The sequence below is a fragment of the Perognathus longimembris genome, chromosome 15, assembly GCF_023159225.1.
Source record: "Perognathus longimembris pacificus isolate PPM17 chromosome 15, ASM2315922v1, whole genome shotgun sequence".
NCBI lineage: Eukaryota > Metazoa > Chordata > Mammalia > Rodentia > Heteromyidae > Perognathus > Perognathus longimembris.
In genome coordinates this window covers 59,172,010-59,184,942 of record NC_063175.1, presented here as the reverse complement: position 1 = coordinate 59,184,942, position 12,933 = coordinate 59,172,010, and the positions used below count along the sequence as shown (strand labels likewise).

Here is a 12,933-nt window from a genome sequence, read left to right as displayed (position 1 = left end):
ACGCGGGGTCCCGGCCTCTGTTCTCCGGCAGGGCCCCGACCACCAGCTCCCAGCAGGGTGCACCTGTGCCCGAAGCCCACAGGCGCGGCGACGGGGATCCCATCCTCGGGCGCACCCTCCACCCCAGTCAACACCCCGGAGTCCGTCGTTAAGGAAAGGCCCCCGGGGCCCCATCCATCCGTTTCCTGTGTCTCCCGGCTTCCCGTGGGCCCGGGGAGGGGAGCAGGTGGGAAGGGAGGCGGCGGGAGGTCAGCACCGGGGCCTGCCCCGCCGGTCAGGTCCGGCCCGGGGCTGGGGAGGCTTTCTCCCGGGTGGTAACCTGGGCCTCACGTGGGCGGCCGCTCCTCCCGGGACCCTGTTCCAACGCCTGCTTTTCTCTCGTGATAAACTACGGTTCAGTTTGGCCTGATTTAGTTTCTAATAATAGTCCTTACTTTGAGATGCGTGTTGGAGGGTTGTTTTGTTTTAGTTTGCTTTTCTGCTGACCTTCGGGCAAATGGAAGTTCTGTTTTCAGTAGAGAAGTCTCAACATTTCCTTTTCTCTTTGTAACCACCTTTTTCCCCACCACCAAACAAACTACAGTAGTAAGAGTCCGTCTCGACTGTTTAGCCTAAAGCTTTTTGCTACAGGGTGCAGCAACCCGGGCTTTCACTGTTAGCGTGGCCCGAGATGCCAGCCCCAGGGGGGTGGGGCACGGGATTGGCAACTTGCTTGTCCAGAGCCCCAACCCAGGAATCAGCCCGGTAGCCTCTTAGGAAGTGCTCCGGGAGCCTGCTCCTGCCGGGCAGGGGCCCGCCTTCCTGTGCCTGGTGTGCAGCCACTGGTCTGGATCCTGACTTGCCAGCTCCGCTGACGCTGCCTTGATGGAAGTGTTTAGCTTGGACCGCCTCCTCTCAGGGCTGCAGGACATTAATGGGGTACAGAACTCCAGCCCTGGGTGTGATGAAGCAGGGCTGTGGCATTTTTTGATCTGGGTTAGGAAAGGCCGCCATGAGGCTCAGCGCAGGAGAACAGGGTGAGCTTTGTTCCTGTGGGAGGGATCGTGGTCATTGTGTGGGGGCAGTTCCGCGGGGTGGCTGCCCATGGGCCTGCATTTCTCGGGGCATTCTTCAAGAGAGAAATGGGCCTTCAGAAACAGGGTCTAACAGGCTTCCACCACGACTCTCCTTAAGTCCGAGGGAGCACCGGGCAGTCGGGGGCGGCGGACGCCCCAGTCCGGGCCTGCTCGGAGGACACGGAGTTTTCCCTGGGCCCTCAGCAAACAGCTCCCATCCCATGGGCTGGCCTACAGGACAGGGTTACACTTTCTCGCTACTCTGATTATGTAGCCACTGCAAAGTACGCCAGTGTTATTTTGTCCAAGGGTGTTTTGCCCTGGGTCCACTGGCTCTTCGAGGAGGTATTTTTAAACTTAGATTTCTGTGTAGGAAACATGGCCCCCACCTATGTATTTTCCTCTTGTAAGAGGGGGAAAAAAGATTTCTTATTACAGAATGAAACACTAACTCATGAAGTAGAGGAATCTAGGGTTCTAGGGACTGGTAAGTGGAGAGATAAGCACCCAGGGACTCAAAATGCAAAAATGTTACTGAGCTCTTCTCATAGCGAGCGTTTGTCCAGTAGACATTTAAAACAAATCACCCAATGTTTCAACCTTAAAGCGTTATCTTTTTAAGCTGGGATGAAATGGTTAAGCAGCAGCACGCAGCATCCACCTCTTGTGATCCCAAGTTCACAGGCCGCCCCTGCCCTGGCGGGTCAGGGCGCTGGGAACACTGGCCGTCTCCTGGGGTCAGTGTCTTTGTGAAGGCCCAGCCCGCTCTGCGCTGTGCACGGTGGCCTCAGGGGAGCGCTCGGCCCGGTCCTCCCCGTCCTTCCCCGCACAGCAGGAAGCTAGCGTTTCCTCTCAGCGCTCGTCAGGGGGTGACTGTCCTTGTATGTATGAGCGTTCACAGCACGACACAGCAAACCCCTTCTTCTAGCCAGGCATTTGGAGAAGTGGTCTCCTGCCCCCAGGACCGGGGCCTGCAGTTACCGGCAGGCAAGCTGCTACTGCGCCCCTTCTTCGGGCACTTGTGGGGGGCGAGGGGCTAACGGGGGCCTGGCGCTGTCGCCCCTGGGCCGCGCCAGCTGTGAGCGGGCACCGATGAACGCTCTTCACCATCAGGAAGCTGCTTGCAGCCCCGCTGTCCCCCCCCAGCCTTTCCAGAAGCAGTTTCTACTCTGGAACTCCCTTGTCTGAGACCTGCAGAGTAGCTTGAGTTGGGACCTTCCTCCCACTTCTCATTTGACCACAAACTTGAGGCCTCAGCGGGGTTCGGGGGAGCCTCGGCCACCTGGACACTTGGACAGAGGTGGCTACCGAACAAGCAGGGAAGGCGGGCACAGGACCCCAAAATTCTCGCTCTTTGCCCCAAAGTGGCTTTGCCTCCCTCGGGAAGGGACCCTCCCTCGAGCAGGCCAGGGGCGCTCTGTGGCTCCGACAGCCCCATCGGAGCGGAGTCCCCCCCACCCCCAGCCTCCCCCCCCCCCCCCGCCAGAACCGCCGCCGCCGGGTCCAGGCCGAGTTCGCGCACTCGGCGCTGGGGAACAGGAGACACCTATTGGCAAGAAAGCGCTGCGAGATCGGGGCTGCGCCCAAGACTCAGCCCAAGACTCGGGGGGAACGGCGGTCCGGGACGCCGGGAGACACCAGGGGGATCTGCGCCCGCCGCCGGGGCGCGCGGACCCCGGAGGTGCCGGGCCGCCGGCGGGGCCGCGAGGGAGGGGCGCGGGCGGCGGGGGGCGGGCGGCGACCCGGGGCGGTCCGGGGCGCGCGGCGGGTGCGAGGCTTACCTTCCTCGGCCGCCTTCATGGTGCCGCTGGAGTACGGCGCGGGCCCCGAAGTTTCTCCGCTCCCGCGGAGCGCGTCCGGAGGGCGCAGTGGGGACGTGGAGGGGCCGGGGAGGCTGGTCCTTGGCATCCACGCGGCGGCGGGAGGAGGCGAGGGAGCGGCGTCCGAGCCGCCGGGCCGGGCTCAGCGCCGCGCGCCGCGGGGAGGTGGCATCGGGGTCTGCGCGCGGAGCCGGGGCGGCCGCCACCCCGGGCCGAGGCGGCGGGCACAGCGGGGCGCACCGCGCCCGGGAGCCGGCGCTCGCTCGGCCGCTGGGATCCGCGCGGCGGCTCGGAGCCGCCCGGTCTCACTCTGACGCAGGGCTGCGCTCTGCCTCCGGCCTTTTTAAAGCTGGAAAACACCTCCCCGCCTCCCGCCGCCGCCGCCCGCGCCCCCTCCCTGCAGTGACATCACGCCCCGGCCTCCCGGGCCGGCGAGGGCCCCGGGGACGCGGCGCCCAGCGCCGCCCGCCCGCCCGCCCGCGGGACGCCCCGGAGCGGACCCGCGCCCCCGGGCCGGCCGGGCGCCTGGCGGGGACGGGGCTCGGCGGCCGAGGGCGGCGGCCCGGGGCTCCTCGGCGGCGGACCGCGGGGACCCGGGGACTCGAGAGCCGCTCGGAGGCGGGCGGGGAAGCCCCGGAGGGGGTCGAGGGGGTCCAGGCGTCCGGAAGCGGTGCCGGGGGGGGGGAGATGGGCCCGAGGGCAGGGTGGGGGACCCCGGGCCGCCCGGGCCCACGAGCGCGCGAGGGGCGCGCGAGGAGGCGGGGCGCCCGTCCAGCCGGGCCGCCGGGGTCCACGCGGCCGGCTCCGGCGGGGCGGGCGGGGGGCGGGCGGGCGGGGCGGGGCCGGGCGCGGGGAGCCCTGCATGCTGAAGTCATTATGTAAAATCGCAGGCTTGCCCCGCTGTGGAAATTTGGAAGCGCGCTCCCACTGGCAGGCCGCGAAAGGAAGTTCCCGTCCCGCTAAATTACTACCAGATTGCAGGGCGGGCGCGCGGGCGGGCGGGCGGGCGGCGCGGCCCCGTTCCCCCCGCGCGGCGCGGCAGGTAGACGGCGCCCCCGCGGCCCCGGCCACCGTGGGGCTCCCCGAGGGGCGGGGCGGGGCGCGCCGGCCCCGCACGCGCCGCGCTCCGCTCCCCTCGCGCTCTCCCGCGCCCGTCAGCTGCCCGCGCCCGGCCGCACTTTCCTGTCGGGCCGCAGGGATCGGGGCGGCGGGCGTCTGGGTTGTGGGGTGCACAGAAATCGTCCATCTGTTGGCCGACACCTGATGGGGTTCAACATAAACCCCCAAGCGAAAGACGGTCTCCAGTGGCCCCAGAAGCTAAGGCGCGGGAGGGGGCGGCTGCTGTGCCACTGCGCACCCCCAAAGCACGCCACACCGGGGACCCCGGGAAGTGGGAGGGGGCCTGGGCCCACATCGGACCAAACCGGCCAGCGGGGAGTGGACTGGGCCGGGGGGGGGGTGACCCCAGCCAGGCCGCGCGCCCCCCGTCCGCCGTCGCCGCCCGGGTCCCTCCTCCCACCGCCCGAGCGCGTCCTCCGTGAGGCCCGCGGGGCGCCCGGGGGCGACGCGCGCTCGGCTGCGGCCCTGGAGAAGGTCCGCGGAGAGGGGAGGGGGGCTGAGCGTGCCAAGGGGACCCCACGAAGGTGCCAACGCAAGGGCTGAGGATGCCGAGGCGGCCCGAGGGGGGCCCGGTGGGCGTGGGGGACGGTGCCAGGGGAAGCCCGGCGGACGCCTCGGGCTCCTGCGGAGGGCCAGGCCGCGGCCAGGGCCGCCCGCGCCCCTCCCTCGGCGACGTCCCGGACCCGGGTGCCAGGATCCTGCCTGCGGAGTTTCCGTCCCCGCCCTCTCCCCCCCCCCCGCCCCAGGATCTCGCGGGGCGGCCGTGGCACGGCCGGGGCGGCAGGGGGAGCGGCCGGGCTCTCCTTGGGGCTCCTCCAGGCGGTCGGGTCACGTCTGACGCCGCCCGGCCTTCCGCGCCTCGCCCGCCCGCCCGCGCGCGCGCGCATGTCCCCAGCCCGGGCCCCGCCGCCGCCGGGGCGCGCTGGGCTCGGGCACCAACGCGGGGGCCCCTCCGCGCCCCCCCGCCCCCCTCCCCCGCCCCCTCCCCCGGGGTCTGCCCCGCCCTCCCCCTCCGTAAGTAACTTTTCACCCCATCCAGAAAAGCCCTTTCCTGTCTGTCTCAATGTCCTCCTTATCCCCCGCGGTGACGGAATCCCGGGCCTGTTTCCCTCTGTTTAATGCCGTTGCCGGGACCACGGTGGCCGCGCGCCAGGCGCAGGGAGTTCCGGAGGCGGCGCACCGGCGGCCAGCGGGCCCTGCGGCCGCCCGGCCTCCCGCCCGGCCCGGCCCGGCCCGGGGCCTCGCTGCGCGCCCGTCCGCCGGCCTCCTCTCTCCCGGGCCTGCTCGACGGGCTTTGTTTATGGCCGCTACCAGGAGAGGCGTTACACCGGTTTTATTTTAGGAATTGGAGATGACTAACCGAGTCAAAAGGAGCTTAGGACAGAAAACAAGGCTATTTTTAGGTGGCTGTTTTTTCCGCGATTATCGGGGCGAACTCACCCCTGGAAGCTTACCTTCGCAAGCGTGTTGGGGTTCCAAGGCCTTCCTGGGTGCCACCCGTCGTTCTGGAGCTCGCCGGGCGCAAGGAGGCGCCTGAACTCGCCAGCAGGACCTGGGCCGGGCCGCCGGGCCCCGCCGCCCTCCACCCGGAGCCCCGCACGCGGCCTGGACGGCAGCCCGCGCCGTGGGCCCTGCGGGGCCAGGGGGGCTCTCTGTCCACGGCTGACACTCACCCCCACGACATCTTTCTGGAATAATAAAAAAAAAACCCAACCACCCGCCGGTGGCTCTGTATTCTGAGCCACGTGGGGTGGTCCCGTCCAAGCTCCCGCTGGGCACCCGCAGGTGCCGGGGGCCTTCACCTCCCTCCTGACCACCAGGGCCCGGCCCAAGGCTGTGGGGTGCCTGGACACCATCCAGGGAAGCGGGCCTTCACCCAAAGCGGGGCCAGGAGGGTGGCACTAGGGAGAGCAAGCGGTGTGTGTGTGTGTGTGTGTGTGTGTGCGTGCGCGCGTGTGTATGCGGTGCATGTGTATGCATGTGTGTATGCATGCGTTTATGTTGTATGTATGTATGTACGTGTATATGTATTTTGTGTGTGCGCAGGCTAGTTCTGTACCACTTGCGCCACAGCTCCACTTGCAACGTTTCTTGGTGTTTAATTGGAGATAGGAGTCCCATGGACGTTCCTGGCTGGCTCCCAGCTGTGATCCTCAGATCCCAGCCTCCTGAGTAGTTTAGGATTACAGGTGTGAGCCGCCAGCGCCCAGATGGGGCCCGGATTGAACCCAGGACCTCTAGCCGCACAGCCCTACAACAGAGCTATGCCCCCCAGGTCGCTGTTGAAGCTGATCAAACATTTTTAGAGCCAGCGCCGGTCTCACAGCCCTGCTGGTCACACACCGCCGTGGGCACCTTCAGACTTCCTGCTCAATCCTGAGTGCTTTGCCGGGGGCTGGGGGGGGGGGCGCGACACAAATTTAGGGTCCAGAGATTTTACACTGTGCTTTTACTTGTGAAATATCTCTTGGACCTCTCCCTCTCTTTGGTGGTCTCTCTGCCTCTACTCAGGCCTTCCCCCATTTGATGTACTCATAGTCTGTCACGGAACTTGGATCTTAAAGGTCTTCTGAAGACCCCAGCGGAGGCACTGTGGGGAGGGGCGAGGCCTTTAGGAGGTGGGGGGAGATGAGGTCACTAGGGGTGTGCTCTTGAAGGGGTAGTAAGACCTGCCCTGCCCTTCTCTGGTACCCTGTGCCAGGAGGAGAGCTCCACCAGAGACAATGGAGCTAGCCAACCATAGACTGTGACCTCTGGAAGTGTGAACTACAGGCAGCCTTTCTTCCTTTTCCCTTGCGGCACTGCAGGTATTTGGTCTCCGTGATGGCAAGCTAACTGACATAGGTGCCAGTCAACTGACTTGCCTCTCTCACCGGCATGTGCCCCACGGCATTGGGATCAAGTCCAGGCTGCTCAGCCCTGCACCCGACATCCTCGCTGCGTCCTGTGTCCCTAACTGGAGGGGCCTGTGCTGGGCGGTGGGCCCCTGCCTGTGTCTGGCAGGAAGTCTTGTCCGGGCTTCTGTTTCTTTGTTGGTGGAGCCATTGTTAAAAGTGGGATACTGAGCTCCACTTGCAGAACGACTTCTCATTGGATCTAGCCAGGTTTTGCTTCATCTATTTGGGAACGCTGTTGTTAGGCACTTGTGTTGATGATCTTTGTATCCTCTTGGCGGGTTTATCCCTATGAAACATCCCTCTTAATTTGTCTCTGTCAGCTTCCCATCATTATGATGAAGTGCCTGAGGTTTTTATGGACAAAGAGGGAAGGTTTATTTCAGCTCCCAGGCTTGGAGCTTCCAGCTCAACTGTCCTGTAAGTCCGAGGAGGCTGTGGGAGCAGGGCCGTCACCTCCGCCTGGGAGGGGCAGGGGTCTCGGGGCCCTGTTCTGGGCAAGCCTCCGGCAGCGCCCCTCCACTGCTTCCCTGGGGCGACGCCCCGAGGGCCACCCCTCGAGCACACCAGCCTTGGAAGACGTGGACCAGCCACAGGGCAGCGATTCCTAACAGCACAGCGGGCCTTCAGATAGTCTGCTCCACGGTGGCATTGCCACGCCAGCTCTTCTGCAGGGGCGTTTTATATGCCAGCGCTCCTCCACCCTCTCGATGGGCATGCCCGTGGACCGCTGAGCGCACACTGCAACCTCAGGCTGCGCACTGGGCTCCCTGACAGCTGTCCCGACCCCTCCAGAGGAGGAAGGCCACTCACAGTCAGTGCTGTTATAGACACGGGGCAACTGGAATTTGCCACCGACGGCTTGTTTTCTGTCTTTCTCATGCCTCTTTCCCTCTAGTTCGCCCTTACTGTTTTCTTTCCATTAAGGAAATGCTTCTAATGTCACTTCTTTTCCTTTTACATTTTTTAAGTCACTTCCTTGGGGTTTGCCGTATACATTTAGATTCACAATCAGCTTTAGATTATAACCAGCTTCTTGCCAGCAGCACACAAACATGGAATCTAGGAGCTCTATGCCTTATCCCCCTTTCCTATGCTGCGGTGTCTCAAAATGTTATAGTGATGTTATACACCAACAGCACATTGTGACAATCATTACCACTGGAGTCATATGAGGTACTCAGCTCCCAGCACCTCCTTCATGTTGTCATTAGCAAACACATTGCACATGTGTCACTTCCACAGCCCCAGGACCAATGCTACTTGCACACATACTTGTGAACAAATGCTTTTGTGTGTGTGTGCCAGTACTGGGCTGGAACTCAGGACCTTACCCTCTTGCTTGGCTTTTTTGCTCAAGGCCGACACTCTACCACTTGAAACACAGCTTTACTTTTGTCTTTTTGGTAGGTCATTGGGAAGAAAAGAGTCTCCTGGATTTTTCTGTTCAGGTTGACCTTGAACGAGCATCCTCAGATCTCAGCATCCTAAGTGGCTAGGATTTCAGGCACGAGCCACGAGTGCCCAGCTTTACGATTGGTTTTAAATGAGTTATGGGGAGGGAAAAGGAGGCGCACATTCCCACTGTCTCCTGGAATCACCAGTTGTCTTTCTGGTGCTCTGCTTCTTCCTGGTGGTGAGCCGGGTCTCCGGGTCTCCTGATTCTGCCTGGAGGACTCCTGGTTGCATTTCCTGCAAGGCTAGTCTGCTACAGCAACTCCCCAGCTTCTCCAGGTAAGTCTTCATCTCACCCCAACTTTTGAGAGAGAGCTTTGCAGAGCGTTTCAGTACTTAGGAGTTTCAGTCTAGGGTCAGATGTCAAATTGGTTGGGGGGGGGGGTGTTCCTAGCAAATGGCAAGACATTTTCTCCTTCTCCTTCATGTTCTGGATTTTTTTTTTTTTTTGCTATTTTGTGTCAGTTTTTGCTATTTTGTGTCAGCTTGTAGGGAGGGCTCTTTGAGTTTATCTGGACCTCATCGGACTTCCTGGACCAGCAAGATTGGTTGTTAGGTTGTGACTATGGGCCACTGTTACTTTTTCCTTCTCTCCTGCTGGGCTCCTTGGTGCGGTAGGCGGCGTTCTCGGTGTTCTCGTCGTCGGCGTTCTTTTCCTCTCTGTCCTTGGCTTGCGAGGTCTCCAGGGAGGCAGCTTCACTCCACTGTGTTCTTCTACAGATGGGTTCCATCCTGATGGGCCCACTAGAAAACCCTTTTGCAAGCCAGGTGCCAGTGGCTCTCATCTGTATTACTAGCTACTCAGCAGGCTGAGATCTGAGGATGGCTGTTTGAAGCCAGCACAGACAGGAAAGTCCATGACTTTTTTTTTTTTTACTGTTTTTTAAATTTTAATTTTATTGTCAAGGTGATGTACAGAGGGGTAACTGTTACATATGTAAGGTAGCGAGTGCATTTCTTGTCAAACTTGTTACCTCCTCCCTCATTTTTCTCCCCCCTTCCCTCCTCCCCCCCATTTGTACAGTTAGTTTACAACATATAGTCTTGTAAGTATTGCTGGTGCATTGCTTCACCCTGTACCTTTGTTTGATGTTGCCCTTCCCTTCCCTAATCCAGATAGACGTATATACAATACTTTGGGTACCAAAATCAAATACAGTGACAACAGGGGCTAAATCATAGGGAAGAAATAATTTCACATAGTACATTAAAAGTAACAACAACAATGAAAAACCACTTGTTTCCAAAAGTGTGGAATGCTTCACGAATTTGCATGTCATCCTTGCACAGGGGCTATGCTAATCTTCTCTGCATCGGTCCAATTTTAGCGTATGTGCTGCCGAAGTGAGCACCTGTTTGACTCTTACCGCCAGTCAACCACAGAAGAAGCCTGAAGTGGCGCTGTGGCTCAAGCGGCAGAGTGCTAGCCTGGAGCAACAAAAGGAAGCCAGGGACAGCGCTCAGGCCCTGAGTTCAAACCGCAGGACTGGCAAAGCAAAAGTCCCTTTGCAGCCGGGGTGCCTTTCAGTCACTCTTGCCTGCTGTTTGCCTGCACAGGCAGTCTGTGCCCCGTGTCTCTGCTCACCGCTCCTCCCCACTGCATAAGACCCAGGTCTGGCTTGAGGTCTGTGGGTGTTTATCCCCTTCCAGCTGCCACCTCCCGCAGTCTCGGCTGTGTCTGCAAACCCATGATTCTCCTCCAGACTCTCCTCGCCAGCGCCCGTGGGTGTGCTGTGCTGCGGATGAGGCTGTCCCTCTGGAAAGAGGTGAAGCGCTGCCTGGTCCTTCCCGCTTCTCCCCGGGCAGAGCCCGAGCCTGGGCTCTCGAGCAGGCAGGCGGGCGGGCGTGGTGCTGGGGTGTGTGCGGTGGGTGGGTGTGCACTGTGTGTCCATGAGTGTGGGGTGAGTGCGGTATGTGTGTCCCTGTGTGTTGGGTGTGTGTTCACCCATGTGTGCACGTGTGGTGTGTACAGTGTGTGTGCATGCGTGTATACCCGAGTACAGGTGTGTGTGCTGTGCATACGTGTGCCCGTGTGCCCGTGTGTGCGTGTGAAGCTTCAGTCTGGATGGCACTGTCAGCTGGCCGAGCGCCCCGTGGTGGGGCAGCCTCTGGTGCCTTCCTGGGCCTTCCTTCTCGCCTCCTGGAGGCCCACGGGCCACACCCTCCCTGGGAGGCGTGCGCAGACCGGCAGGGGCCCCGCCCACGTCCCCGGGCCCTCGCCCAGCAGCCGGCAGAGGAGCAGGGGCGACGCTGGGCTCTGTGCCCCCCGGGCCCAGGCCGGGCCTGGAGCGGGGTCTTTGCCTGCTGCCGGCTGAGGGGCAGCTCCGCCCTGCTGGGCGGCAGGGAGTGGCTGCGGGCAGCTACCACACAGTCAGATCCCTCCCCGTCACTGCTCCCCTGGGCTCCAGAGGACACCCACACGCTCTGGTCCCCCGGCTGCCTGGGGGCTCTGCCAGCAAGGAGCTGGCACCAGACACAGCCCCCCCCTCAGGCCCCCGCTGTGAGCCGCACCTCCGCAGCCATGCCCCGCGCCCGGCCATGCTTTCCTTCCTGTTTCCCACAGCCACAGAAACCCAGGGTGAGTGCCCGAGCCGTGTCTGGGCTCAGGGGCACGGAACGGGCTGGCTGGCCCCCTTCAAGCCTTTCCCGTAAGGTTGGGGAAGGGTGGCTCTGGAGGCAGGCAGAAGGAGATAGGAGCGCTACCACCACCACCAATAATAGTAAAACGAATAGTTTTCTGAAGGCAACCCTGTAACTTCCTTTAAACTACTCAGTTTACTCGAAGCTTTTAAGTAGCTACCCAGGGAGAAGCCTTCTCCGCCTGGGTGAGAGGCTGGCCTTGGCCTCTGCCTTTCTCTTTCGGACATCCGAGGACTGGCTGCCTCCACTCTCTCCTGCGCGGAGGGTACTGTAGGTTCCCGGGCCCAGACTGCCCCGCGGCCAAGGGAGAGCCTGCCTCCGCGCGGGGCCCGATCCACCCTGGGTTTTGCCCAGCTTCCCAAACTATTTTTAAAGTGTTTTGGTTCAATAAAGCTCTAAACAAGTTTTGCCAGGCACTTTTTCCATTAATTTTTAAACTGGAGTGAATTTCAAGGGAAATTTAATCCATGTGTTTCTGATTCATTTACACTTTGCCCATCAAGATGTTGTGTTAGGACTGTTTGATGTCTAAGAAGACCTGGAGCTTTTTATAAGTCTGCTCCAGCCTTTATTTCTTCTTAGAAACAGGAAGTGGCATCTTGCCGAAGTGTGAATGAACATAAACCTCTCCGCAGTCGTGTTTGTCGGCACAGATGGGGCAGGTCCAGCTGGCCACTGCCCCTCTGCCCCACTAGGGTAGCACCCCACCCACCATAGCCCACCTGGGCATCTGCCAGGGTGGGCCTCTGCTCAGATGGCCCCTTTAAAAAAGCCTGCCTTCCTTCCCTCCCTTCCCTCCTCTCCTCTCCTCTCCTCTCTCCTTCCTCCCTCCCTCCCTCCCTCCCTCCTTCCCTCCCTCCCTCCCTCCCTCCCTCCCTCCCTTCTCTTCTTCCCTTCCTTTTCCTCCTCCCTTCCTCTCTCCCCCCTCCCTCTTTCCCTTTTTTGGTACTGGTCCTGGGGCAGTTTGAACTCAAGGCCTGGATGCTGTCCCTGAGCTTCTTTGGTTCAAGGCTACAGCGCTACCATTTGAGCCACATTTCTGGCTTTTTTGGTAGTCGAGCCTCACTTTCCTGCCCAGGCTGTCTTCATGTCAGGATCCTCATACCTCAGCCTCCTGAGTAGCTAGGGTTACAGTCCTGAACCACCGACACCAGGCTAGAGCTTTTGTTTATTTAAAAAAAGTGTAGTAAAATACAGATAACATGAATTTAGCCACTTTAGCCAAGTGTGCCCACAATGTTTGCACATCCCCCCTCTGGGTCTTCCCATCTTCCCAAAGTAAAACCTGCCCCCAGGCAGCCCCCCTCCCCCCCTCCATCCCACTGCTCGGCCCCCAGGCGACGCCCCCCCACCCCCCATCGCGCTGCTCTGCTCGGGTCTCTGTCTTCTGATGGCTAGAGCACACGGAGACGGGATCTGCAGCTGCGCCCTTTGTGCCTGGCTTGTTTCACGCAGCACGCTGTCCTCAGCTTCTCCTGTACTGCTGTTGTTGCGTGTGTGTATTTCTTTTTTTCTTTCTGTGATGGGTCAGGATGGTTCTGAACTCCTGGGTTCGAGTGATTTTCCCCACTTGGCTTTCTGAGGACCCAGGACCCCAGGGAACCCCTGCTTCCCATGGGGAGCGGGCCAGGGGAACATCTACAGGGTGTGAACTTGGCCATTTCCCCCATCGCAGGGCCCCCAGAAAAGATCTATGGGGCCCCAGTGGGCAGGCCAGCGGGGCCGCCGACTGCATAGTGAGGTTACATGGAGACAGAGCCCTGGCTTGTGGGCAAGCCGTGCCCTGTGTGGCTCCGCCGCCCGGGCCCCCTGTGCTCTCTTTCCTGCCTTCCTCCTGTCTCCCTGTCTCCTACCTGCCTGTCCCCGTCTCCTGCTCTCCCTAGATCCCTGGGCCTCCACAGCTCTGCAACTCCCTCTGCCTCTCCCTGCCTCCCTGTCCCTGCCTCCTGG

At 61.4% G+C, this 12,933-nt stretch overlaps 1 protein-coding gene and 1 non-coding gene across 3 annotated transcripts in view; both read right to left on the bottom strand.

Moving 5' to 3' along the window:
* Nfatc1 (nuclear factor of activated T cells 1) overlaps positions 1 to 3,109 on the bottom strand; it is a 101,705-nt gene extending 98,596 nt beyond the window's left edge. Inside the window, exon 1 of one of the 2 annotated variants that reach the window (XM_048363132.1) lies at positions 2,837 to 3,109. In XM_048363132.1, coding sequence (XP_048219089.1) covers positions 2,837 to 2,963 — 127 coding nt within the window. In that variant the 5' untranslated portion in view covers positions 2,964 to 3,109. The remainder of the gene's footprint in view (positions 1 to 2,836) is intronic. The other variant, XM_048363134.1, reaches the window with a different exon arrangement.
* Positions 3,110 to 9,588: 6,479 nt separating this feature from the next.
* On the bottom strand, positions 9,589 to 9,695 carry LOC125364316. The gene has a single exon (XR_007213477.1). It is a non-coding gene; the product is annotated as a U6 spliceosomal RNA (small nuclear RNA).
* Between the last annotated feature and the right edge of the window lie 3,238 nt (positions 9,696 to 12,933).